The sequence below is a fragment of the Typopeltis vanoorti genome, chromosome 26 (assembly GCF_054136105.1).
Source record: "Typopeltis vanoorti isolate ZY-2024b chromosome 26, IOZ_Tvanoo_1.0, whole genome shotgun sequence".
Lineage (NCBI taxonomy): Eukaryota > Metazoa > Arthropoda > Arachnida > Uropygi > Thelyphonidae > Typopeltis > Typopeltis vanoorti.
In genome coordinates this window covers 20,886,822-20,904,127 of record NC_143574.1, presented here as the reverse complement: position 1 = coordinate 20,904,127, position 17,306 = coordinate 20,886,822, and the positions used below count along the sequence as shown (strand labels likewise).

Sequence of the window (17,306 nt, the reverse complement as noted above, 5' to 3'; positions counted from 1 at the left end):
AAGAAACCCTGGTGCCCATAGCTGGGCACAGAAGTCCAGATGGGGTCTTATCAAGGCTCGATACAGAGGAACAACAACTTGTTCGTCTCTGCATGTTAAAGTATTTTTCAGAAGCCAAGTGATTTGGTGAGCTGTTTTAGTTACTTTTGCAATGTGCCCCCTAAACTTCAACTCCCTATCCACCAACACTCCCAAATCCCTGGCCTCATCAATCTCCTGGAGCATAATTCCACCAATGCGATATACTGCTGCTATTCTTTTCACCCCAAAGTGCATAACCTTACACTTTGCAACATTAAATTCATATCCATTTTTCCTAGCCCAGTCCTCCAAACTATCCAAATCATCCTGTAAAATTTTGACATCTTGTGCACTCACAATTGCTCTACCCAACTTTGCATCATCAGCAAACAAGTGAACACTTCCTCTCAGATTCTTTCCAATATCATTGATGAACAAATTGAAAAGCAGTGGTCCAAGAACAGAGCCCTGTGGCACTCCACTAGTCACAAGACGTCTTTAAGACTCCACTCCTGAATAAACCACTCTTTGATATCTCTCCTTCAACCACCCTCTTATCCATCTCACCAACCCTATGAAACAAGCAGTGATGACAGCACAGTGATAAAAAACACTGACCAGGCATGCAGTCAGGAATACATATCCATACTTGAAGTAGAAAAAGCCATCAAAGGCTTGAAATGTGGAAAGGCATCAGGAGTAGATGATATTCGACCAGAAATGCTGAAGTATGGTGGTATAAAAGTCTTACAGTGGAAAGTGGAAAGGATACAAAGGAAAACTGTGGAAAGGATACAAAGACGGATGACAGAGATGGTTTCAGGACTGTACAAGGTTAGTTATGAGAATCGGCTGAGGGAATGCAGATTGCAGGATTTGGTGGATAGAAGGAGAGGTGATATGATTGAGATTTTTAAACTGTTGAGAGGTGGTTACAGGGTTAACACTGGGGAGTTCTTTCGCTTGGTTGAACAGCGGGAAGGAGTGATGATAAGAGGCCATCCCTGGAAGTTACGAAAGGAAACTGTGAGCAAGAGGGTAAGGAGTGGTTTCTTTGCGTGGAGGGTGGTTAAACCGTGGAATTCAATGCCTGATGGAGTGGTGAGAGCGAGAATGGTCAATGAGTTTAAGGAGTGGTATGATAGACTTTGTGTTTCTTAAGGGGGGACCTACCCTCGATGAGTCTTGACAGACTTTATGTTCTTAGGAAGGACCTTCCACGATGACTCTTTTGACTCCATGAATGCCTGAATAATAATAATAATAATAATAATAATAATAATAATAATAATAATAATAATAATTAATTGGATCTCTTACCCAAAAATTGTTGGAATAACTGAGAATGGATGAGGATAACATCTTAACAGGAGTAAAAATGGAAGGGTATGTATGATGTTTCGTGAGGATAAAAAGGGTAAAAAAGGAGGGGGTGCTATTGATGTAAACAAAGAATTATGACCATACAAAGTAGAGAAGCAAGAGGGGAAACAGTGCCAGTGGTTTTGAGGCAGTATGGTGTGAGATAGAGTTGAACAGAATGAAATACTTAGATATTGTTATAGACCTTGTAATGTGGATGGTAGTGACTATGAAATGTATAATCAATTCAAGACAGAACTTAAATAAAAATAAACTCTGCATTTTTTCAAGGCAATAGTTATATGTATTGACTTACTATATTTGCTAAATCATTTTACTACTTGAAGAACAATATAACCTACTTGAAACTGAGTCTCTGAAACTGATCACTGTAACCAGATCAGAGCAAGTGACTTTCAATGATGTGTTACTCTGGAGTGCATAGAAATCTACCACTCCTACTTCTACAACTGGAACAGAGAAGCAGTAGATTTTATAAATTGAGTAATCTTTTTAAAGCAATTTTGATTCCGTGTTTCTGTCATCAGAAATAATGAATATAACTACTATATCAATCAGAAAATCATCATCATCATCAAATTCCTGCCATGTACCCTCATGGGTGTACAGGATATGACAGTGCTACATGATAAAATTACATCATTACTAACTTCCTATCTACAATTTTCCTCCAAATCAGTCTGTTACTTGTCAAGACTCCAACATTATCAGATCTTATATTTTATCGTCTATGGCACTATGTACCGTATCAATCCACCTATATCTTGGTCTTCCTCTGGGCCGTTTTCCTGCCAACCTGGCAGAGAATTCCTCTCCCATTCTATTTAAGTGACCATACCACCTGAGATTAGCTCTGCTAACGCATTCCTGGATGCTGACAATGTCAAGTTCTTTCCTAATATCCTCATTTTTAATATGATATTGCCATTGATGCCATCTGTTCACGCCTCTAATCTTTCTCAGGACTCTCATATCTGCGGTCTCTAGTCTTTGGTCAAGTGTTTTACTTCTGATCCAGCTCTCAGATCCGTAAGTTAAAACTGGTTTGAACACTGTCTTGTATACAGCTAATTTAGTGTTCCGACTATTTTCTTTCTTATTCCATATGAATTTATTCAATTGACTTCCCACCATACCAGCTTTGCTGATTCTGTTGTCTATTTCTATATTTAATTTACCATCTTCAGTAAAAATCGTGGCTAAGTAGCTGAAATGTTTTACTTGTTCCACAGGTTCTCCATTCACAACACAGTTGACATTTTCAATGATTCTGCCTATTTTCATTGTCTTTGTCTTTTTATTGCTGACCTTCATACCATATCTATTACAACAGCTATTCAATTTAGTCAGAGAATCTTGCAGACTTGTAGCGGATTTATTTAGAAGTATAACATCATTCGCATAAAGCAAAGAGCTGACATTAACATCTCCAATTTTGATATCAGGTTTAATACCACATTCCTTCATAATGTGATCCATATAGATAATGAATAACAGAGGGGATAATGTACATCCTTGTCTCACACCAGATTTAACATTAAACCATCTTCCTGTACTTCCTTCAATTCTAACTGCTGCCTTACAACTCAAATAAAGACTAAGTATTGCTTGATATAATGCCCCATTGACACCATATAACTGCAGCGTATCGAATAGCTTCTCTCTTGGCACGTTGTCATATGCCTTTTCCAAATCGACAAAACTTAAATACAGATCTTTGTTATATTCCCATGCTTTCTCGACTATTTGTCGTAAAGTGAAGATCTGATCCTGACAGCCTCTATTTGGCCTGAATCCAGCTTGTTCTTCACCAAGCTTTTCTTCCACAATTCTTCTCAACCGTTTCTCAAGTATACTTGCATAGATCTTGCCAGGAACACTCAGTAGCGAAATACCTCTGTAATTCTCACATTCAGTTTTATTTCCCTTTTTATATATGGGTACTATGAGAGCTCTACTCCAATCATCGGGAATTCGTCCCTCTGTCCAGGCTTTCTGAACTATGTCACCTTTATCTTCTCTAATTCCTTTTACAGCACTCTTTCCTCCATTCCTAAGCTTCTTCAACAACCTCCAGAATATTTTGCCACCTTCTTGATATTTATATTCTATATTCTTGCCAAAGTCCTCCCATGACTTTTGTTTAGCTAGTTTTACACACTGTTTAGCTTTCTTACATTTGTCTCTGTATTCTCTAAGAGTAAAAGCTGACTTATTTGCCAGGAACTTTTGATATGCTTTCTTCTTTTCCTTCACTGCCTCTTTAACTTCCTGTGTCCACCAGGGAGTTCTGATTTTTTTATCCTTGCACACAACCTCACTACATGGCTCTCTGGCAGAATCAATCAATGTTTTCTTCAGAGTTTGCCATTGAATCTCCAAGGTTTGATTCCTGTTCTCAAACTCTTTCATTTTCTTTTCAATAATCTTTCTGTATTTTAGTCTACAGTTCACATCTGAGAGCTGCTCAACTTTTATTTGCTTTAAAACTTTCTTACATGTTATTCTTTTCAATATGTGAGGTGGAAAGAAAGTGAGGTGGAAAGAAACGAAATTGAGAGAACGAATGAAAGTAGAACTTGCGTAATGCAGAAATCGCAAGTAAAAAAAATCGAAAGAATAAATGATGGCGAAAGTTCGACGCATGTTGGACCGAAAGTACTGAAACAAAGAAAGATGAATGACAGTAAAAGTGAGAAGAATGATAGCGAAAGTAGGACGCATGTTAGTCCGAAAGTACGGAAACAAAGAAAGATAAATGAGAGTGAAAGTGAGAAGAATGATAGTGAAAGTTGGACGTATGTTGGACCGAAAGTACGGAAACAAAGAAGGATGAATGAGAGGGAATGTGAGAAGAGGGGGTCGAGAGTTAGAAAGTTAGAAAGATTTAATGATAGAGAGAATGTGTCGCGAGGTTCGGAAAGTGAATTAGATTGGATGAGGCAAGAAATGAAATGGATGCAGAATTAAATTAAGAGAATTCAGGTCAAAACTATTAAAATAAATCATGATGGCATGAAAGAGTTAACGAAAGATGAGCGAGTGGCGTTGTATGGCGACTCCATTATTAAAGGTGTGCTAGAGGATAAAATGCACAAGGTATGTTTTCCAGGCGGTAAAATAAGTAGAGTGATTGAGGCATTGGATATGAGGCAGGAGCGAGCAAAAGAGTTAATTGTATTAATTGGTACAAATGATTTGAGAGAGAACAAAGAGCATGTCAAAATGAATGTCAAGAGACTGCTTGGAAAGATAAAAGAGAATAGTGTGACAGGAAGGGTGATCAGTGTGTTGCCTAGGTATGATTGTGGTGAAATGAGGCGGAGAGCAAGGATTATGAATGGTATTCTGGCTGAAATGTGTGAGGAGATGGGTGTACAGTTTGTTAATGTGTGGAATGAGTTTGAGGGACGAAGTGAGCTGTATGGGAGCGATGGACTGCATTTGAGTGGTTATGGTGTGAGTCGCTTGGAGAGACTGCTGCTGGAAGGTAGAGAAGTGAATAGAGAAAATGAATCAGATCGAGAGGGGAGTGATGTGGAAGAGCAGGAGAGTAAGATAGGAGAGATTGAAGAAGTGGAAATGAATGGAGAGGTGAGTGGTATGAGTATAGAAAATGAGAGAATGGGTGTGCAAGAGGAGCAGGGAAACGGGGAGGCCCAGGGTGGACAGGGATACACAGCGTGAGAAAGGTGGATGCTCCAAGAGGAGGTGAGAGCATGTGTAGGCAGGAAAGTAATGGGATGACCAGGGATCAAGAGGAAACAGATGTTGTTGCAAAGGGTTCTAAAATGAAGAAGCAGAAAGAGAAATGGCCCCAGTCCAGCATGGAGAGAGCACATCGAGTGAATGGTATCAGTGGAACTAGCTGTAGATCCAGAAATGAGTTGTTGTGTTTGTATACCAATGCTAGAAGCATAAGAAACAAGGCAGATGAAATGGTTGCACTAATTGTGTCTGTGTACCCAGAGATTGTTGGAATAAGTGAGACATGGTTAGATGAGGACGACATCCCGACAGGAATAGAGATGGAAAGGTATGATGTGTTTCGTGAGGATAGAAGGGATAAAAAGGGAGGGGGAGTGCTATTGATGATAGAGAAAGAGTTATGTCCATACAAGGTAGAGATGCAAGAGGGAAATAGGGCCAGTGGTTTTGAGGCAGTATGGTGTGAGATAGAGGTGAATAGAATCAAATACTTGGTGGGATGTTGTTATAGACCTGGTAATGTGGATGGTGGTGATAGTGAAATGTATAGTCAAATAAGCCAAGCAAATAAGAAAAGGGTGATCATTATGGGCGATTTTAATTATGGCAATATAGACTGGATTGAAGAGATAGCGACTGGAAGTAAAGAAAATGAGTTTCTTGAGTTTTTGAGGGATAACTACCTCAGACAGTATGTAACAGAGGGCACACGAGGATTAAGGGTCTTGGATTTGGTCATCTCATTGGAGGATGTAATTATAAATGAGGTGTCAAATCATCCACCAATTGGTGAAAGTGACCATGAGGTGATTACCTGGGTGGTTGCCAGCAGTGCAAGGACCCCTGTGAAAAAAGGGTATATGTGGAACTACAAGGGGGGTGATTATGAAGAGCTCAGGAGACAGCTTGCAGATGTAGCATGGAATGAGGAGTTAGCTGGAAAAGAGATCAATGCAGCTTGGGGGATTTTCAAAAACTATTTAGTAGATGCAATGTCTAAATGTATACCACGGGTGAGAAGGTTAAATAAGGTAGGTGTGAGATGGATGAATAAAGAGATTAAGCATGCAATACAGAAAAAAAAGGCATTGTGGAGACAGCATAAGAGAAGTGGAAGTAACCAATTTCATGAGGTCTACAAAGACCAGGCAAGGAGGGTGACTTGGTTGGTGAGAGTAGCTAAAGAGAGGTATGAACAGCAGTTAGCTAATGAAGCCAAAAAGAATCCTAGGGAGTTCTTTCGATATGTAGCCAGCAAAAGAAAGAATGATTATGGAAGGATGACATTGATTGGAGGAAATGGTATAAAGACAGCTGTTGCAGAATGTGTTGTGGAGATACTTAATGAGCAATTCATAAAGATCTTTCAATCTTGTGAATGTGACTTCATGGAGAGATTAAGAGCAGTTGATGATGGGGAGGAGAGACTGACTGTAAGTGAGCAAGAGGTGTTTGGGGAGTTGAGTAAACTAGATGTAAATAAGGCTGTGGGACTTGATAATATATCACCACGTATTCTGAAGGAGTGTGCCAGAGAGTTGACACCTGCCTTGACATATTTTTTTAATACGAGTCTTGCACTTGGTCAAGTTCCTAAAGAGTGGAAGGAGGGCAAGATTGTGCCACTTCATAAAGGAGGTGATCGAACTCAAGCATCAAACTATAGGCCTATCTGTGTGTCAGGTGTTGTGGTTAAGTTGTTGGAGAAGCTTGTGAGAACTAGGATCCAGAGTTGGGTTGACAACAATGGTATAATCTTTGATGGACAGCATGGATTTGCTAAAGGGAGGTCATGTTTTAGTAATCTACTTACTTATTACAATAAAGTGACTGCTTACTTGGACAGAGGAGAAGGATACACAGTAATATACTTGGATTTCGCAAAGGCTTTTGATAGAGTACCTCATGATAAGTTGACAGTCAAACTAGAGCAGATGGGGTTGGATATTAGATTAGTGCATTGGATTGGAGACTGGCTATCTGATAGGTATCAACAAGTTGTGTATGGGGGTGCAATATCCAGGAAAAGGAAAGTCACTAGTGGAGTGCCTCAGGGGTCTGTTTTAGGGCCATTACTATTTAACTTATATATTAATGATATTGGTGAAGATTTGGATGGAGATATTCAGTTGTTTGCAGATGATGCAAAGTTGGGACGAACCATAAAGAGTAGTGAAGATGTTGTGGCCTTGCAAGAAGACTTGAATAAATTGAGTGATTGGGCAAGCAAATGGGGATGTGAGTTCAATGTTGCAAAATGTAAAGTTTTAAAATTTGGAAAACAAAGATGGGATGCAGAATTTATGCTTGGTGAGAATATATTGTTGGAAGTAGAGGAAATAAGAGATCTGGGGGTGATAGTGGATAAGGATCTAAAATTTAGGGGACACATCGCCAAAATTGTGAAGACAACACAAAGACTTCTGGGAATGATGCGGAGGACACTGACATGTAGAAGTAGGGAGATACTTGTTCCAATGTATAAGGCTTTGATTAGGCCACACTTGGACTATTGTGCCCAGATTTGGTCACCGGGTTTTCAGAAGGATGAAGAGATGTTGGAAAGGGTCCAAAGGCGACTGACTAAGATAGTTTCTGACCTCTGGAATGTTGAGTATGAGGAAAGATTGAAAAGATGTAATTTGCAGAGTCTCGTGGAGAGAAGGAAGAGGGGAGATATGATAGAGACCTACAAGTTGGTAAGGGGTTGTTATAGGATCAATGGTGGAGAAGTTCTACAGAGAATAGTGGGAGATCAGGGGAGAACCAGAGGTCATCCCTGGAAACTGTATAAGGAGGGTGTGAGTAAGGGAGTGAGAGGCAGGTTTTTTTCGTGCAGAGTTGTGAGTGATTGGAATGCCTTGCCTGAGAGCGTGGTGTCTGCAAGTAGTTTGAATGTGTTTAAGACACGGTATGATGAGATGCGTGTGTAAGATAAAAGGACCTCCTAGATGAGTCTTTGACTCCATGAGGTCTTGTTTAATAATAATAATAATAATAATAATAATATGAAATTCAATTTTATCCTGCTCAAGACTAAATAGTGATCACTTCCAATTTCAAATCCTCTGTACACTCTGGTGTCCTGCACCAGGGAGAAAACATCACTATCAACAATAACATAGTCAATGAGACTTTTCTTATTCCTAGCCTCTTCTCTCCATGTGAATTTGTGCACATTTTTATGTTGGAACATGGCGTTAGTAATAACCAGTCCATGTCCTGAGCAGAAATCCAACAGATATTTGCCATTATTATTAGCTTTGCTCTTTTCTCCAAATTTTCCCAAAATATTTTTGTATGTCTCACAATCATTTCCTACTCTGCTATTTAGATCCCTAACAAGGACCAACTTTTCCTTTTTCATTGTGTCAGTTGCTTTTTCTAAAGCCTCAAAAAATTCCTCCACTTCTACCTTAGTAGAACCTTCTGTGGGACCATAGGCACAAATAAGTCTCATTGTCCAGTTCCCCATTCTCATATTTGGCCACATTACTCTACTTGAGACTGACTGCCATTCAAGAAGATTAGCCTCGTATTTTGTGTTGAATACTATGGCTACTTCCTCTTTTCCTTGATTGTCATTGACTGCATATAACATTTTGTATTTATTGCTCAGAAAGATCTCACTAGTTTTGGTCTTTTTTGTTTCAGTCACCCCTATTATGTCGATCTGGTACTTATCTAATTCCTCAGCTAGCTCCATTTCTTTGCCATTCAGGCTTCTTACATTGATAGTACCGATCTTTAACTCTGGTGATGTTGAGTTGGGGTTTGTTTTCAGATTTGAAATCTGAAACAAATCAGAAAACAATCAGAAAATCTGCAGTCGAAATTAATAGCTAAATTTATAATACATATAATTTAATATAGTTTTTATCCTGCCGCGAGCCACACAAAATCACATTATGGATTGCATGTGGCCCTGCCGTTGGCCACCTATGCTATAAAGCATTCAATATTTATCATGCTATTAAAAAGATTGCTGTAGTTGGGGATGAAATTATCTCTCCATGTATGAGTGGCATATGGAAAAAGATATTAAAAAGATTTGTGCACGATTTTGGAAGTTTTTGAAAAAAAATGAAGACCTTTGTAAATTGAGTGAAGAAATAGTGGGCCTGGCAAACAACCTGAATCTCGAAGTGAATGATGATGACATAAACTTCCTATGAGTTTAACTCATAGGAAGTGTCCCTTGTTATACCCTGATAAGTTGGAACATTTGATATTTCATCTTATCATTGTATAACAGAGCGAACACTCAACATGAAAAATTAAACATGCTTGATATCTTGGTATAAATAAGTTCTGAATAATTTTTAAAGAGAAAAAAAGGGAATATGTAGAAATAAGAATGTAATTATCATGTGTATAATCTGTAAATGAGTTATGATTGACATTATTTTGATATAAAATAACCTTATAATTTGTGAAATAACGTGCAAAGGCTGGCCACCGTAATCTGTGTAAACGTTCAAAGGGGGGGAAAGCATACAGCTACCCCAGTAAGTCTTGTCCTCGTAGAACATAAGTAGAAGTGGGAGAAGCGACCGGAAGCCATGACGTTGTACACTCGTGATGGCGATTTCTACGTGCCGTGTGAAAAGAAAAGATTATAGCGATGACCGTTAGGGAGATGGTATATAAGGGTAAGTAACTCCCCCCCCCTCTCTCTCTCTCTTGTTCTTATTCCTGAGTCATCTCCTATTGACCAAAGCCCAGTGGCGTAAGGTCCTTTGCTGGTATGCGATTGGATGGTTTTAGGCGGGAAGTCCAATCCCAAAATGCTGCAGCAAGGAACGTCTAATAAAGTATGTGTCCAAAAGGCTGAAACAAAGGAAGCCAGATAGAAGAATCAAGTTAGCCAATTGATGTTGGAAGCCTAAACCGTGCCACATAGAAGGAAAGGGCAGTGAGGGAGAGATTCTGTGCAACAAAGGAACGGAGCCTCCATGAATAGATAAGTAGAATTTATGTCACTTAATTTCAGTATGTAAATCCATGGAGTTAGTATTGTGTTAACTTAAAAGAGAGACTCAGAGACATTTCTTAGAAGGAACTTTAAGAAAGAAAGTTGTTGTGCAAAATAATAAGGGAAGAATAAGTGTATTATGAGTTTGATTATAAAGAAAATGTCTGAGATAAGTTAAGAGGATTTTATTTAAGGAATGGCTGATAATTGAGATTTTTAAGGATGGTAAGATTACGGTGAGAGATTGATGCTATTTGTATAGTGATTAAGATTTATGAGAATTTAGTGTTTTCTGTAAAAATATTGGAATTGTCAGAATTGGTACAGCCTTTAACTAAGTCAGAATTTGAATATATCTTAAAGTATGCTTAAAGGAAATTTAACTAAGGAGTAAATGTTAACTAAGATTCAAAAGAGGAATTTATATTTTGAGACTATAGTGTGAGGGTGAGACTTTGTGTATGATAGTAAGATAAAATTAGAAATCTTTTGTGCTTTTCCTGTGGAAAGCGTTAGAGCCAGTTAGAGCGTTAGAAGTGATGTATATGATTAATTAACCATATTTAATTGAATCCCTTAAAATTTGTGTAATTAGTAACTTGTACATTTGTTAATTAAAACTTATTTTGTTTAATCTGCTGTGTTTTTCTTTATGGAATTCGATGCACCACTTGTAAAAATTAAGTACAAATCTGGGCGGGAAGAAAATTAATAGAAAGTAGTATAGGGTCACAATTGAGTATTTCGTGTTGTCTTTGTGTACTCCTTACCAATCCCTTGATTAACTTTTATTAATCTACAAGTTCTAGGTGGCGCAGTCTGTAAAAAAATATAAATGTTCTTAGAATTGTTAGAAAGATTGGTAATGAAGTGCTCTCACATAGGCAAGTCTTAGAAAAATAGTTAGTGTACCTGATAACCAGATTTAAAAAAAAAAATATTGGGTCACAACACCCTGAAGAATTGACCAATGAAGAATTAGTCAAACTGGAGGAAAAACATACTTCAAGAGAGGAAGAACAAGAAAAGGAAGAGGAAAATGAGAAACAAGGAGAGGTAGTTAAACAATTCACAGTGAAGGTCTTGCAGAAATGTTCTCTGAAGTTAGCAATGTTCTCAAAATGGTTGAAAACATGGACCCCCCCAATGTTGAACGCTACTTATTTGTAGAAAGGAAAGTACATGATGCATTTGCTTGCTATAAACACATTTATGATGAAAAGAAGAGGAACAAGCAAAGCACATTGGACGTGTTCATCAAAAAAAAAAGGTTACATCAGAAGAGCTGCAGCCTGGTCCTTCCAATAGGGAAGGTAATGAAGATGTGATTGTGGAGGAAGAGTTGGGTGATTATTCTCCTGATTGATTATACATTAATATATAATCAATCGTGTATTCACCCATATATTCACCCAATATATTCAATTACAACCTAAATTCAATTCAATTACAACCAACATAACATATATTCACCCAATCTCCTGATTGGGTGAATATATGTTCATTTAATGTATCGACTTACATCCAAACTGACTTACGTCCCTGATGGAACAGAACCCCGACGTAAGTTGAGGGATGACTGTATTAACATAATTACTTCATAATGCAAAAAATAAAAAATAAAAAAATGTATATAAAAAAGATCATGTTGATATACCTTTAAATCCCAATTGCTTTCACTTCTCAAATAGTAGATTGCAATAAAGAACACCTAGGTACCAATGCTGATTAAAACAAATGTAGTAGTGTTTTTTCACTGTGTCAAATTGAAAATTATGACTACAGAAAATTTGAAATTTACACTACCTTTGTGAGGACAGCCAATGATCCCAACTCGCATACTTATTCGTCCTTTCCACTTTCTTGGATGAACTCGAAGATAGCGTGCAACAAATGGTTGATTGAGATAATGTCTCCTCTCTGTGTTCTTATCCATGTTTCCTCCAAATTCCTGAAAAACGCAAGTATAAATATTTCTCAATTTTAATGTCTGAATCTTATTGTTTTATTATATTGGTATAACAAAAACGAAAAAAGTAAAATATTATTATTATTACACTCTCCATGGAGTCAACAGAATCATCGTGTAATTCATATTCATTAATCTAAATATCCTTAAAAAATGATAAGTATGTTATTTTCAATCAATGTAATTAAAATAACTAAACACTGAGTTTATTGGTCATAAAGATTTAATATTACTAGTTAATAATCGATACATTACTAAATAATGTAATGTATTGTTTATTCATAATATTCATAAACATAATATTCATAATTAATGCTTGTTGTGTTGTATATTTATATTTGTATGTCCATCAAAACCTAGATGAAGTCACTAGGTTACGTGGCAAAACTAGTAGGTGGCTAGTAGTATTAAATCCTTATGACCAATAAACCCAGTGTTTAGTTATTTTAATTTCATCCTTAAAATATTTTAATCTAGCTTCCAGATAAAAGTTTGTGCATCTGTAGTACTTTAGTACCATGAATGAGTTAAGGTTTTTTATTTTGTGTATATTATTAATATTTTTATTATTTTTTTACATAATTTAGAAACCATACTCTAGAGACCAAAGATGGAACTTTTTTTAAGCCACCTTAAGCCTCCAATAAGCGAGACAATGGTCACACATGGGTAATGAAATTATTGCAGGATATAAACCCATAGCTTGGTTAATAACTAGGATTCAAACCTGCAGCCTGTTAGTTGATTCTATACAAACATAATAATTTAATAAAGCTTTGTGCAGAAATTCCAGTTTTATTTGAAATGCAGAGTTTTTTTTCACTATTTTTGTTAATGAAAAGTAGTTTAGTGTACTTCACAGTAGAGTTGGTCTACAGTACTCATTTGTAAAGTACCACCGTAGACACAAACATAATATGTAAAACTTCACTAGTTATCATAAGGCCATAGCTTATACTGTGATATTTTTTTTCTTTTAAAAAGTATTATTATTAACATCTGACCTCTGTGGAATCAGAAACTCATCGTGGAAGGTGCATGGTATCTCTCTCTCTCTCTCTCTCTCTCACACACACACATAAACACACTTCATCCAACTATACTTTAAACTGATTCAATGAGTCTGCATTTACAACACACTCAGGTAATGCATTCCACTCACTAACCACTCTCCATGCAAAGAACCTGTTTCTCATTCCTTTTCTCATTACCCTTCCTTATACAGTTTCCAGGGATGACCTCATTCTACACCCCCTTCCCCTACCATTCTATGAAAAATTTCTTCCATCCGTGTTAACCTGGTAACCCTAATCAACTATCAAACCATTCAGATATTTTTTTCATTTGCAGGGGCATAAAGAGACAAAATGTGTCAAAATTATTTATTAAAATGACTTTTTTTTGACTGGATAGACTCTGAAAATTTTCAGATGAAACTAAATTAGAATAAAACCAAAATTGAAGTCCAATTCATGTTTTAATTATCTCACTTTTATTGGCAAAATATGATACAATTATTTAAACTGACCCTAATAAATCTACACAAAGTATAAATCTTTACAAAATTTTAGCTTCAATTAGATCATTTGTAGACTCCTAGCAAAAGTAAGCAAAACAAAATTATGTCTGTCTATTGTAATTGTATATATATATATATATGATGACTTGTAGTGTTGACTCGGAATTGGGATATGTTCATGCTTTTTATATACTGACTGAGATCTGAGAATTAGAATAAATAATGAAAGACTGAGATCCGAGAATTAGAATAAATAATGAAATTTATTAAAATACGCAACATGTTTCATCGGGGTGGACGACTTCTTCAGACGTGATAGAACATACAAAGCCAATAAAAAACACTGTAAAGAAACACTGAGTCACTATAAAACCATAAATTATAAAATCGATTATAAACTACAGTTATTTTGAACTGGAGCTACAGTCCGTGTTAAAGTTCTATTGCTAGAAACCTGTGTGCATGTGATTTCACAAATGCGCCAATATCTGACAGCAGAGCTAAAAGAGTCAGGCAAATTATAGCTGAGGTTACTGTTTAAATGAAGAGGGTCCATAACAATCTCTTTAGACTCGATTGTGTGGCATTCTACCTCGTCATGGCATATGTGCAGGTTTGAAGTTGTTGTCAGTTTATCTCATGTTGGTGGCCTTCATTATTTGTGTTAACCGAAAACAGAACATGGCTTGAGAGGGCACTAGCTCTAGTTCTTTTGTAAGCGATGTCTCTTTGGTGTTCCTCGAGACATAGGAGGATGGACTTTTCCGTTTGGCTATAGTATGGTTTCCCGCAGTCATATGTGATTTTGTACACACCTAGGAATTATAGATCTTTTTGAGCTTGTTTGTGATTGCTTAAACTTGATCTTAGTTTGGGAAGAGTAGAGAAGCACATTTTTATGTTAAACTTTCTTAAAATTCTACTCAGTTTCTTGGAGAGGGTGCTGATGTATAGCAAGGAGATATAGCCTTTGGGGTCGTCCTGTATTTCTACGTTATTTTGTTGATGGTTATCCTGCGTTACTACGTTGTTTTGTTGATGGTGGTATAGTTGTTTATTGATACGTTTTGAAGAGTAGCCATTTTTTTTGAAGGTCCTTTTAAGATGTTGTAGCTCATTTTTTAGTTCCTCTTCATCTGACAGTACAGATCTAGCACGATGTGCTAGAGTTGAAATGATACCCATCTTCTGTGCCGGATAGTGATGTGAGGACGCATGCAGGTATCTGTCTGTGTGTGTATGTTTTCTAAAGATGGAGAATTTTATGGACTCAGGTGTTTTAGTAAGTTTAACGTCCAGGAAACATAGAGATCCATTTTCTTCCATCTCCATGGTTAATTTGATGTCTTAATGGAAGTTGTTTAAGTGATTGAGAAAAGTGTGAAGATTCTCAATACCGTGTTCCCAGATGAGGAAAATGTCATCCACATATCTAAGCCAAATTTTTGGCTTAAAAGTAGAAGAGGAGATTGCCTTTTGTTCAAAGTCTTCAAAAAAGATATTCGCTAGTATTGGAGAGAGGGGGCTGCCCATTGCTAATCCTTTATCCTGTTTGTAAAGTTTACCTTCAAAGTCAAAGTAGCCAAAGTTAACACAATGAGATAGCAGAGAAAACATCTTCTTTGAAATCTTGTTACTTAAAATATGGAGACCTTCTTGCATTGGAATGTTTGTAAAGAGGGCTACTACGTCAAAGCTCACCATGATGTCAGAAGACTTGAGTTCTATATTCTTAATTTTAGAGACAAAGTCTGTTGAGTTTTTATATGAGAAGAAGATTTTCCTGCAAAAGCTTTTAAGGATGATGCAATATATTTTGATAACCTATAGGTGGGCGAGTCAATGCTATCCACTATAGGCCTCAGTGGGTAGTTTTCTTTGTATACCTTTGAAAGACCATATAACCTAGGAATGAGTGGATGTAATGAACAAATAGAAAGGCATATGTTTCTTGGCAGTTCTGTGGCTTTTTGTAGAAGGTTATTGGTTTTGTTGTGTATTTCTCTCATTGGATCTCTATCAATTTCCAAATAAGTATCCGACTCTAACAATGTTAAGATTTTTTCCCGATAGTCTGTTTTATTTAGAACTACAGTTGCATTCCCCTTGTCAGCTTGTAAGATTACAATGTCTTTATTTTTCTTTAGATTTTTGATTGCAAGCCTTTCACTAGGGGAGATATTATCAGAAGGAGGTTTTGCATTATTGATTGTAAAAATTGCTTCCATGCATAGTAAACTCGCGTCCACAGTAGGAAGTAGTGAAGCTGCTTTTTCAATCTTTGTTAAAAAAAGTTCTTTGGGAATGCATTTAGGTGCAGGGACAACATTGAGACCTTTTCCAAGAATTTGTTCTTCATCGTGATTTAGGACATATGACAATTTGTTAATCACTAATTTTTAAGTCTGTCATGAAGATTATTAAGCGCTGGCTGTTCTTGTGTTGAGTTGAGTGAGTTGAACTTTCTTATGAGCTTGTATTTATTTAAGTTTTGAGATCTTAGTGTGTGGCAAGTACTCATTTCCTGAATGTAATTCCATGACACGTGGTCTAAGCAGGCAGTTAATTGGTTTTCTAAATATGCTTTTTCTGTGAAGAGGACAGATAAATTGCTTTTGGTATCGCAAATCCTTTATGCTTTACTACAGAAAGAGCATGGTGTGCTCTTTCTGTAGTAATGACTACCCTAAATTGTAGGAATTTCGGAATAATTGAAGAAAACTTACAACGTTTCAAGAAGATAAGTCTGCTGATAGCGAGTCCAATGCTTCTGAGTGTCCTTTGATAAGCCTTCGTAAGTTGAAAATTGTCCTCGTCAGAAGGGATATGATGACTTGTAGTGTTGACTCGGAATTGGGATATGTTCATACTTTTTATATACTGACTGAGATCCGAGAATTAGAATAAATAATGAAATTTATTAAAATACACAAATTTCTATCACGCCTGAAGAAGTCGGCCACCCCAATGAAACATGTTGCATATTTTAATAAATTTCATTATTTATTCTAATTCTTGGATCTCAGTCAGTATATAAAAAGCATGGTGAAAAAAAAAAAAAAAAAATATATATATATATATATATATATATATTGGGGAGGGCACTCGTGAGTCAAGCGTGGCACACATGTGTAAGAAGAGCTCCAGATTGAGATAAGTATTCTTGGAATAATTAAGTATATATGAGTGTTTGTTTGAGTAAGAGCTGCTGTAAAAGTTGTGCACTGCCATTATTATTAGTGTGGGGGATTTTGTTTTGCTTAAACTTAATTACGAATTCGTTGTTATTATTAGACTTTAGAGTGTTAACTGGCAGATTAAACATGGTGGCGGCTTTGTCATTCCGTGACTTTAACTTAGATTTCAGTCGTTTTGTTAAGTGTGAGATGTGTTATATGTATTCTTTCGATTACATAAATGATTTGTGGATGTTTACGGCAGATGGAAGGAGGGTGTGTGCGAAGTGTGACCTGAACGAATTGATGAATGCAAATATGAAATTGATGACAGAAAGTTAGTAGCAAGAATGTCGCAGGGAAAATGAGTGCATCGAAAGAGAATGTTAAAAAATTAGTAAAAAAGAAAACGAGTGATTAAAAAACTAGGATGAAAGTGAGGCAAGAGTGGCGGAAGGAAACGAAATTGAGAGAATGAATGAAACTGGAAATGGCGTGATGCAGGAATCGAAAGTGGAAAAAAATCGGAAGAATGAATGATAGTGAAAGTCAGAT

The 17,306-nt window shown here is 36.7% G+C and overlaps 1 protein-coding gene across 2 annotated transcripts in view; it reads right to left on the bottom strand.

Annotated features, from left to right (window-relative positions):
* The window catches only part of LOC150092389 (lactadherin-like), a 175,770-nt gene that overhangs the window by 22,315 nt on the left and 136,149 nt on the right, over nucleotides 1–17,306 (bottom strand). For both annotated transcript variants that reach the window (XM_090414957.1, XM_090414958.1), the window contains exon 9: nucleotides 11,894–12,038. In XM_090414957.1, coding sequence (XP_090271083.1) covers nucleotides 11,894–12,038 — 145 coding nt within the window. The remainder of the gene's footprint in view (nucleotides 1–11,893; nucleotides 12,039–17,306) is intronic.